General features: G+C 40.4%; 1 protein-coding gene across 1 annotated transcript; it reads left to right on the top strand.

Moving 5' to 3' along the window:
- Nucleotides 1-543: 543 nt before the first annotated feature.
- On the top strand, nucleotides 544-10010 carry EIF4G2 (eukaryotic translation initiation factor 4 gamma, 2; the record flags this gene model as incomplete). Its single annotated transcript, XM_009870690.1, has 21 exons — nucleotides 544-654; nucleotides 826-891; nucleotides 1313-1438; nucleotides 1645-1747; nucleotides 2434-2565; nucleotides 2664-2730; nucleotides 2814-2965; nucleotides 3397-3507; nucleotides 4055-4138; nucleotides 4221-4319; nucleotides 4543-4684; nucleotides 4776-4936; nucleotides 5373-5486; nucleotides 6270-6395; nucleotides 6666-6770; nucleotides 6857-7072; nucleotides 7365-7623; nucleotides 7812-8016; nucleotides 8467-8678; nucleotides 8829-8950; nucleotides 9186-10010. Coding segments are annotated over 21 exons (2779 nt in total), but the record flags the coding sequence as incomplete, so codon positions are not given.
- Between the last annotated feature and the right edge of the window lie 1182 nt (nucleotides 10011-11192).

Raw genomic sequence — 11192 nt, 5'->3', positions numbered from 1 at the left:
CGCCTTGCGAGCGAAAAGCGGCGGTGGGAAGGGCCGGCGTGTTGTGATTGTCCGTCTGGGGCTGGATGGATCCATCCACGCCTCTCGCCGCAGTAAGGCTGCGTTTTGTGGTCTGGTACTTCTTGCCTCGAGACTTGACTACTTTGTCCTGTCACAATAAATCATAGTTTGTAAAGCACATCAGAAAAGGATTCATTTAATTGTGTTGTGCTTACAGAAGAACACTTCTTTTTCCCCTGCAAGAGCTGTTGGGCGTTTTGCAGGGTAAATTTGAGGCTCTTAACGTCTCAGTCCATGATTCGCTTATCTGTTCCCTCACCCATGTTGGGAAACGTGGCTATAATGATGAAAACAGCCTTCCTATAAGTATCCCAAGTATTGCGTACGTAAAATAGTTTCCTCACGTTATAAGTGAAGTGTTTGAGGGTTCCTCTTCTCTAACAAAAACTTGTGCTTTTACTAAAAGTTAAATACTGTGCCTGCTAGTAAAACAACTATAATATGAAAGCAACTATAATATGAATGCTTGATTTGTCTTTCTAGGTTTTGTTTTTCCCCACCCCGTCAATTTAATTTTATTCTTTTGAAGATTCTTTGTTGTCAAGCCGCCAAAGTGGAGAGTGCGATTGCAGAAGGGAGTGCTTCTCGTTTCAGGTACTAGTGCCCTTTTTTTTTTTTTTTTAATTGGCTTGTTTAATAAACACGTGGCAGTGGAAACTGTCCTTTGTCTAGAATTTAAATGTCTGATGTCAATACCAAAACTGACATATAGGTGAAAGCATTGGGATTTTGAACTTACTTAAGATTATATTGTTATTTCAACAGTGCTTCTTCAGGCGGAGGAGGTGGTAGGGGTGCACCTCAGCACTATCCCAAGACTGCCAGCAACAGGTATTGCATGTTACTCCTCAGTTTGGCATGATTTTAAAGGCAGAGAATACAGAGTTGAAAATAGAGCGTCTTTGAAGTTGCACAAGGTGTATATACTGAGTTCCGGACATGCTGATAGCCTTCAGTCTGTGACAGGGTTGCAGACAATCTGAAAGTACTCATGATGAGTGTGGTGGGGTGCATGTGTTTGTCATGCGTGTCACTTAAGTTTAGAGGGGTTTCTTGGGTGTCTTTTCATTGTTGTTGAGTGAAAGCTGTGCAACAGATGTTGCAGTGTTGGTAGGGTTAATTAATGAAGTGCAGGCTCGTAACAAAGGTAGTAAAGGGCTTAAGCTAGGTAAAGCAATGCTGAAAGGTAAAAAGGCCAGTTCTTGAAATGGATTGCTTTTGTTTAACAACCACGTTCTTAAAACTTCTACAGCGAGTTCCTGGGGAAAACCCCAGGGCAAAACGCTCAGAAATGGATTCCTTCACGAAGCACTAGACGAGATGACGACTCCGCAAACGACAAAGAACGACATGATGCAATCTTCAGGAAAGTAAGAGGGTAAGTTCTTCGTAAGACTTTTTTTTTTTGTTTGTTTCGCCCCCTTACTGTTTTCCTTCAGCAATGTATATCTCATAAATGGGCATATAGTTGAAAGGAAACTTCTCAGTTTGTATTAGACTTCAGTAATAAACTTTTGGCTAAAATTACTTGTAGCGTGCTGGTAATATCTATAATCTTGACTTTTATTTTTCTGATCTTGTCAGCATACTAAATAAGCTTACTCCTGAAAAGTTCGACAAGCTATGCCTTGAGCTCCTCAATGTGGGTGTAGAATCTAAGCTCATCCTAAAAGGGGTCATACTGCTGGTAAGCTGGCTGCATTTCTTTCTAACTACAGTTATCTTGCATGTTAATGGTAAAGGGATTGGACTGGTTTTGATGGGATACAGAAATAACGTGTCTGATGTGTTTGATAATCAAATGTACAGAATTTCCTGCTCTTTGTGTAAAAAGGATGTGCTGAGGAGGAAGTCGACTGAATGCTCTAACTTTCTGTTCTAGAAATCTTTCGAATCACCAAACATGATGGGTGATTTTTTTTGAATTTGTTTTATAACCTAAGATGCTAGTTAGCAATTTTACTTCCCTGGTCCTCCCTTCCTCCTCTTGTTCTCATAAACAAGCACAATGGTCCTGGAAGAGCTAGTGTGGGTGACTTCTTGGTAGGCTGCATCTCATTTTCAGCAATGTCGTTTCAGATTAAACATACTAACTTTGGTGTTCTGGTGATAAATTTCACATTTATCCTGTTCATTGGCTAAGGATTATAGAAGCTCTTTGGTAGCAGAGAGCAGCTTTTTTCTTTGCCTTCAGCATTAAGACTTGTGTTAAAGCAAAACCCATTGTTTCTGTATGTTTGAAATAGCAAAGAACCGTTAGATATTCTAGATCACATTAGAGTGATAATACTCAGTTGTGTATGTTGCAGCTCGTTTTCCTACTAATGTTTGCATCCTACTACATGCTTCCTTACCCCAAATCAATTTATTTAGATCGTAGACAAAGCCCTTGAAGAGCCGAAGTATAGCTCACTGTATGCTCAACTATGTCTGCGACTGGCAGAAGATGCACCCAACTTTGATGGCCCATCAGCAGAGAGTCATCCAGGACAGAAGCAAAGCACAGTGAGTATATCTCTTGAGCTGGAACGATAACTATTGCTAACGTGTACATTTGCACTAATTGCTGAAGAAAACTAATTGTTTTCTTTATTCTCTTCTAGACATTCAGACGCCTCCTAATATCTAAACTTCAAGATGAATTTGAAAACCGAACCAGAAATGTTGATAGTAAGTTTTAAATCCACTTTAAAAGAGAATTTGTCTTCTCTTTGGCCAGCCCTGCCTATTGAACAGGCTTCTTTGTTTTCTAGTCTATGATAAGCATGATGGTCCCCTCCTCCCTGAGGAGGAGGAACAGAGAGCCATTGCCAAGATCAAGATGCTGGGGAACATCAAATTCATTGGAGAACTTGGCAAGCTTGATCTTATTCATGAATCTATCCTTCATAAGTGCATCAAAACAGTGAGTATTCAGTTTGGGTGGCGTAAGAGCAAAATAGAACTTTTAAATGAAGTAGAAAATGTAAACGTTTATGCTGCTTCAGAACTCTTGGAGCATAACTGACAGGAAACATTTTTGTGGTATTTTATCTACTAATGCCTCCCTCTCCTCCCCACCCTGTCATTTTGAAATAGTCTTTTGGTGTGATTAAAAAGCAAAGTTTTCAAAACTATGGGAATTGTCGTCTCCCACGTGAAGATGTAGCTTGGCCAAGACAAAGTACTTCAAAGTACATAACGCTTATGAGTAATTACTAATTCTTAAAAATTAATTTTCAATTAAATATGTCTTCAGAACAAGATGAAATACTTCTCTGTGTGCCTGTGTACAAAGTTGTCGCTATAAATTATCATTTGTGATACGTTGAAGTACCTAATTCCTCTTTATTTCAGCTTTTGGAAAAGAAGAAGAGAGTCCAACTCAAAGATATGGGGGAGGATTTGGAGTGCCTCTGTCAGATAATGAGGACAGTGGGACCTAGATTAGACCATGCAAAAGCCAAGGTATGTGCATTTCCATTGCTGTTACTCAACTAGTACAAAATCTGTGGCTAAGACTTTCAATTGCCTTATATATTCAATCTCTACTCAGTAAGCACAAAATTAAGGTTTGTTTTTTAAGAGCAGGAGTTCCAGTTACTGCTAATTCATCAAACGGCTTTGTGGCACAAGGAGCCACAGTGCAGTTTAGGGTCATTAGATAGTCGTAAAAGTGAGAGTTATTTCTCTAAAGGCTGCATGAGAAGATAACGGTGAGGAACTCCATCCTGAGCGCAACTAGGGCATCTGACAGGTGTATTTCGGAGCTTGACTGGCCAGTTCTGAATGTAAACTTGAAATGGTGTCATGGCCATGAGAATTCAGGCAGGTTTTCATCTTTTGACTCAAGTCTTGATGCATTAGCTTTCCCTAAACTCTGCTGCGTCAAAGAGATTGAGATGGCAGGACAGGGCAGGCTGCTCTGTGGTGCGATCTTGGGTGTCTTGAATGTGATCACCTTTCCTGAAAATACTCACGGCCCTCACTTGTAACATTGCTTCTGTTCCCACAGTCCTTAATGGATCAGTACTTTGCCCGTATGCGCTCCTTGATGTCAAGTAAGGAATTGCCAGCAAGGATTCGTTTCCTGCTGCAGGTATGATAAAATTGACTTGCCGCTCCCTTTTTCTCATGGAATTGTCTGGAATCCTTTTATTAATAATTTTTTATGTTCTAAGGATACTGTGGAGTTGAGAGAACACAACTGGGTTCCTCGCAAAGCTTTTCTTGACAATGGACCAAAGACTATCAATCAAATCCGTCAAGATGCAGTAAAAGTAAGTGTCTCGTGCTGGGCTTTTGTGTGCTATGTGAATAGTGCTGCTGTTTACTCCGTGTCACAAAACATTCACTGTGCACTTAGGAGTAGTTCTCACAGCAGAGTGTGACAACAGGGGGTTAATGGTTAAAATCAAATGGAGTTTTGAAGTTCAGGGCTCACAGCTTCATTCTTTTAGGTACTACTCCAAACTGACCAAAATTATAATTCCTATTTTAAAGGATCTGGGAGTTTTTATTCCTGCTCCTATGTCTCAAGGAATGAGAAGCGACTTCTTTCTGGAGGCACCCTTTATGCCACCCAGGATGAAACTTGACAGGGACCCACTCGGAGGGCTTGCTGATATGTTTGGACAAATGCCAGGTATGCTGAAACTGCGATGCTGAAGTGATGACTGCAGCCGTTGTACTGTCTTGAAAAGAACTAAAATTATCTTGTCTCCTTAATAATACAGGTAGCGGAATTGGTACTGGTCCAGGGGTTATTCAGGATAGATTTTCACCCACCATGGGACGCCATCGTTCAAACCAACTTTTTAATGGCCATGGGGGTCACCTCATGCCTTCTGCTCAATCCCAGTTTGGAGACTTAGGCAAATCTTTTCTGAAAAGTCAGGTAAGGAAGATGATGTTCACAGGGTGAATTCAGCTTGTTCAGAAGCCCTTCTACAGATGCGTATGTTATGGATTATAGTCAGATTATGTTGAAAGACTTCCTCTGATTTGATTCGGATAAGAACTGATGCTCAGCTGATACAAAAATTCTAAACCACTTTTTAAATTGTGCAAGAGATGCAAGGAATACACTTTTTTTTTTTTTACTGCAAGAAAAAGGTGCATGTGGCTTTGGTGGGTCAGAATGGTGTGTTTTATTTAAAAGATAGCCCTATTTTTAGGGATAGATGCTACTCTCCCACCACCCCTGCTCCTTCTTTTTCCCTTCCTGGAAAATAGAGTCTTTGTTCCTCTGGTCCCTCTGGTACTACTTACCATATGATGTACGCCACTCCATCATCTGCACTTCTTTCTCTATATCTCCCTTTCTGAAATAGGGGCAAAGCCAGCTCTACCATAACCAGAATCAGGGACTCTTATCCCAGCAACAAGGACAGTCGAAGGATATGCCACCTCGGTTTTCTAAGAAAGGACAGCTTAATGCAGATGAGGTACATTACATGCCTACATTACTTAAAGCCGATTCTAAATATTGCCCAATGATTATAGCAAGACGCGTTATTACGAGGACTAATGCTGGAACTCTTTCTCTTTCTCTTCCTCCTCCTCCTTTGTCCCTTCCTCTTTCACCTTACTCCTCACTTTCCTTAGGGTATCCAGCGTCCTATGAGCAAGACTGAGATATGAGGGCAATTTCTTGGGGTGTTCCTTCCTTCCCCCACACCTCCCCAAGAACACTACTCTGACATCAGTTCCCATGCATCAGTCAATAGTAAATACATCTAATTGAGCCTTAGAAGCTGGAGAAACCCTGAAGTGCTGGACCAGGCTAAATTTATTTTTATTTTTTAATTAGAACTGGCTAATAGGCAAAATGTCAGATGCAAAGTAAAAACTGCGTTCTTATTTTGAGTGTGAACCAGATTTGTATCCCGATTTCTGAGCAGTTGGTAGAGTTTTATCTCTGCTGTAAAATACATCAGCAAACATGCTATAAGTTTCTTCTTGGGTCTCTAACATACTGCATCTAAAAGAAGCAATTCCAGATCTTGATACATATGAAACTAAATGCCAATAACTTGCAGCAAGTTGTGATGACTGTGCTTTTGGGGAAATTTCAGTGCACTTGTGGCTTAATTTGTATTTAAGTGTTAACATTGTAGAGCTGGAAGAGCTGTGCCTCAGTGGGATCAATTGGTGTGAGTCCATGGTTGTAGGTTCTTGGTCAGACTACTTGAAACAGTTCAAGTTTTTTCTGATTTATCTGTTTACAGATTAGCCTGAGACCTGCTCAGTCTTTTCTAATGAATAAAAACCAAGTGCCAAAGCTTCAGCCCCAGATAACCATGATTCCTCCCAGTGCTCAACCACCACGCACTCAGACACCACCTTTGGGACAGGTGAATATTTAAAAAAAAAAAAACCAAACACCCAAACTGTGTATTGTTGGATGTGTTTAATTTCTTTATGCATGTAAAAACTTTGACCAGTTTCTGATATGGAAGGGGAGAGAGAAATCTTGCATTGTGCAGAACAGCATATTTAAAAAAAAAGTATAAAAACCTAATTTGACTTTAATCTGCCTTTGTGTATGTACTTAGCATTCCTAAATTGGATAGAAGCGTAGGGAGATGTATTGCAAATAAACAAATCCTGGTATCTTTTTTTAGCCCCCTCAACTTGGTCTTAAAACAAATCCACCACTTATACAAGAAAAGCCTGCAAAGACCACAAAGAAACCACCTCCTTCTAAAGAAGAGCTGCTTAAACAGACTGTAAGTTAAATATGTAATAGTGCTTTGTGAAGCCTTGTTACATGCTCCTTAAAAAATGTTTAACTATGTATTTCCCCCCCCTCTAGGAAGCTGTTGTGACTGAGTATCTGAACAATGGAAATGCTAATGATGCTGTCAATACTGTGAGAGAAATGAGAGCTCCAAAACACTTCATTCCTGAGATGCTGAGCAAAGTAATCCTTCAATCCCTAGATAGATCAGATGAAGACAAAGAGAAAGCAAGTACTTTGATCAGCTTGCTCAAGCAAGAGGGAATTGCCACAAGTGACAACTTCATGCAGGTACTGAGTCAGTCTGACAGACTCGCAGTCCTTGTTAGTTTGTGTAAAGGCAGCTGCAGATTTTCCTAAGTCCTGTTGATCTGAGGAGGTAGAAACAGTGTATAAACCTGTGAGGGGTGTAAGAAGTGGTGAAAGAAAGAAATGTATGTATGGATTTCAGGAGCTGGAACTGCAGAACCTCTTAGGCAAGTGATTCAGCGCAGAAAAGAAACTTGAGGCTCTTACGTAGTGTTACTGTGCACAAGAAGAAAATTACTTGAGAATTTCAACCAGTCTGTTTACTGTTTCTTAGGCATTCCTAAATGTATTGGACCAGTGCCCCAAACTGGAGGTGGACATCCCATTGGTGAAATCCTACTTAGCACAATTTGCAGCCCGTGCCATTATTTCAGAACTGGTGAGCGTTTCGGAACTGGCTCAACCACTGGAAAGTGGCACCCATTTCCCTCTCTTCCTGCTCTGCCTTCAGCAGTTAGCTAAGTTACAAGATCGCGAATGGCTGACAGAATTGTTCCAGCAAAGCAAAGTGAATATGCAGAAGATGTTACCAGGTAAGAGAACACACAGTTTCCATGACACAGCGTTCTTTACAGCAACATAAAGTAACACTCAAGGCTGTTGTGGTGCAGTCAGCTGTCATAATTCTCAAAAATGCTGGTTCTTAAGAGAGATAAAACCTCTGAACCATTGATAATAGCTTTTAATTAGCACTAGCACTTAAGTATGTCTGTCTTGTCAGAAATCGACCAGAACAAGGACCGTATGCTGGAGATCTTGGAAGGGAAGGGGCTTAGCTTCCTGTTCCCACTTCTGAAACTGGAGAAGGAATTGCTAAAGCAAATCAAGTCGGATCCATCCCCTCAAGCCATCTACAAGTGGATTAAAGATAACATTTCACCCAAACTTCATGTAGATAAGGGATTTGTGAATATATTGATGACCAGGTAAGATGCTACTTGCTGTGGTTTAGGCCTCTGTCTTGTTAAGCTACCAATAAGTCACTAACTCTGTTACAGCTGATGGGAAGCTTTGTGCTTCCCTTTAATACGTAGGGGATAAATAGTTCTAACTGAACCTTCCCTGAATCAAGCACCCTTTGTATTTGAGAAGAAAAGAAAGTCACCAGGCTTGCAGCAGCATAGAGTGGTGTTTTCCCTTGGGAAGGGCAAGTCCAGACCTATGTGTTATTTTTCTAAAATGCTTGATCCATAAAAGCAAACCTGGATTTTTGTGGTGCAGTCAACGACAATACTGATTTTGTTGTGTACGTATCTAATTGCTGAAAGAAGCAGCAGAGTATTTTAGTAGCAAACTGAACCCAACGTAGTTTTTGCTTTTAGAACATGAAATCTAGCTGCTATATCTTGGTTTACAGACTTGTTTTTTCTGTCCAGTTTCTTGCAGTATATTTCTAGTGAAGTAAACCCACCTAGTGACGAATCGGATTCTTCATCTGCTCCATCTAAAGAGCAGCTAGAGCAGGAAAAACAACTGCTTCTTTCCTTCAAGCCAGTAATGCAGAAGTTCCTCCATGACCATGTTGATCTGCAAGTGAGCGCTTTATATGCGCTCCAGGTGCACTGCTACAACAATAACTTTCCGAAAGGTATGTGCTTCAATCTCTTACCCAAAACTAAACTTGTCTCTGCTTGCTTGTGTCTGTGTATGGCTTTCAGGCTTGTCACTATGTTTCTTGGAGTCAGAGAGGCTGTTGAGAAGGTTGTAAAGATAACAGAGTTTAAATGTACTTCCGTAGGCATGTTACTGCGCTTCTTTGTTCATTTCTATGACATGGAGATCATTGAAGAAGAAGCCTTCTTGGCATGGAAAGAAGATATTACTCAAGAGTTTCCAGGGAAGGGCAAAGCTTTATTCCAGGTAAAATTACTACACATTTGTGATTTGTCTTTTATAATCTCTGCTGTGCTGTGGTGTTGGAGAACACTGTCATGAGGCAAGGTGAACTAAACATTTCTTTACTAGAGACCCACATTTACTGCAAAGCGTGGCTGAAAGATTTCTTAAAGGAGTTGGGAGGAAAAGCAGTGTTCTGCAGAAGTGTATGGTGGGGAAATAATTCCTGCTCCCTTAAATGAGTTTTCTGTAACTGCAGGTAAACCAATGGCTAACCTGGCTGGAAACTGCTGAAGAAGAAGAATCTGAAGAAGAAGCTGACTAAAGAACCAGCCAAAGCCTTAAATTGTGCAAACATACTGTTGCTATGATATAACTGCATTTGACCTAACCACTGCGAAAATTCATTCCGCTGTAATGTTTCACAATATTTAAAGCAGAAGTATGTCAGTAGGATATCCTCTGCAAAAGGTTTTTGTAGTATGTCTTAATAGTCTACAATAAAAATATTTTAGAGTATCTTTAATGTTTAGATAACAGTGTATTAGCAGCATGCAATAATGACATCATAAGTTCTCGAGCAGAAGCAGTCTGTTGCAAGGGTCTTCTTTGCCGCCAGTTATCATAGGCTGTTTTTAAGTTAGAAAACTGAATAGCAACACTGAATACTGTAGAAATGCACTTTGCTCAGTGTAATACTTGAGTTGTTGCAATATTTGATTATCCATTTGGTTGTTACAGAGAATCCTTAACTGTAATCGATGGTTGTTGCCGTAATAGTATATTGCCTGTATTTCTACCTCTAGTAATGGGCTTTATGTGCTAGGTTTTAATATCCTTGAGCCTGGGCAAGTGCACAAGTCTTCTTAAAAGAAAACGTTTACTTGCACAAAAACTGATCAACTGAAGAGATGGTTTAATGCCCTTTGGAAGAGGTTTTCGTGGGTGTGAAACATGACATGGTGAGAAATTTGAATTGGTCCCTCTATTATAGTACTGAAATTAAGTCTACTTAATTTATCAAGACATGTTCATGCCCTGATTTTATATACTTGTATCTATCAATAAACATTGTGATACTTGACTTGTTTCTGAATGTTTCCAAGCAGAAAAGCTTTGACAGTTTACTTACAGAAGGAAACATCACTGGGAGGTGACTTGAACTGGGACCATCTTAAGATTGTTTTTATGCTATCTTTAGCATGCAAATGAATTCTAGGTAAGGTCACAGGCAATATTAGACACTACAGATTTGCTGTGGCAGGAGAAATACTCTGCTAAGAGATGGTGGGAGTTTGCTTTATGGTCCAGCGTGTGCTTTATCTGCAAGTATGTGCTTTTCCAACTTCCTAATGTTTTGAATCTCCCCAGGTCACACGCATGTTGTACGTCAAGTAGTTGGTGCTATTAGCTGCTGCTTTCTCAGATCAAATGGGCAAAAACCCCTACAAAAAACCACCACCAAAAAACACAGAGTTTTAACAATGGATGTTGCATTGTACAGGCTTGAAATGTCATCTATTAAATACTTCAAGTACCTTACTTTCTAGAACCTTGTCCCTAGTGAAAGTTTTTTTTATCCTCATTGATACTCTGATGTTGAACTCCTAAAGGTGATGTATTTGTAATGGCAAGCCAGTAGTCGGCCAGTAGTGCTGAAAGTGCTACAGACTACATCCTGTCTTCTGCGCTGTGGGAGATAAAAAAAGTGGAGCATGAGAAAACCTAAGAGATAAGAGGGCTCGCCTCGAGGGGTGGGATAGTTTGTCTTTATGCACCTTAAAGTGCTGTGACTGGGGGACTGGGTCTGGTTTGTGCTGTGGAAGGCTGGCTTTTTAACCTGCACTTAACAGCCTCTTTGTATTCTTGCAACTTGGATTCCTTCAGTGAGTTTCTCAGTTGCTCACTAACTTGCTGAACGGTGTGTAGCCTAATAAATCAAAGTACTGTGCTTCTGTAAACCAAATGACATTGATAAACAGTACTTAACATCTTGGAATTGCTAAAAAGTAATCTCTTGACACTTCACATTTCTGAAATGTGGCATAGCTAGTGTTAAACAGGAGAGCAGGATGCTTCTCTAGTTAAACTAAGAGTGAAAGGAAGGTGTCAACTGCACTTCAGAAGCCTGAGGTCAGGAGCTGGCTGCTTTGGATGTAGGTGCCACTTCTGTGTAAAAGTCACGCTGCAGAGTAGTCCTCAATTCATGGAAGTATTTCCTATCTATAGAGTAACATCTCATGGTAGATCTGCAGGGGCTGAAGGT

Source organism: Apaloderma vittatum, unplaced genomic scaffold (assembly GCF_000703405.1).
Source record: "Apaloderma vittatum isolate BGI_N311 unplaced genomic scaffold, ASM70340v1 scaffold41645, whole genome shotgun sequence".
NCBI lineage: Eukaryota > Metazoa > Chordata > Aves > Trogoniformes > Trogonidae > Apaloderma > Apaloderma vittatum.
Note: the sequence above shows the minus strand (reverse complement) of the source record. Positions and strands in the feature narration are given on the sequence as shown.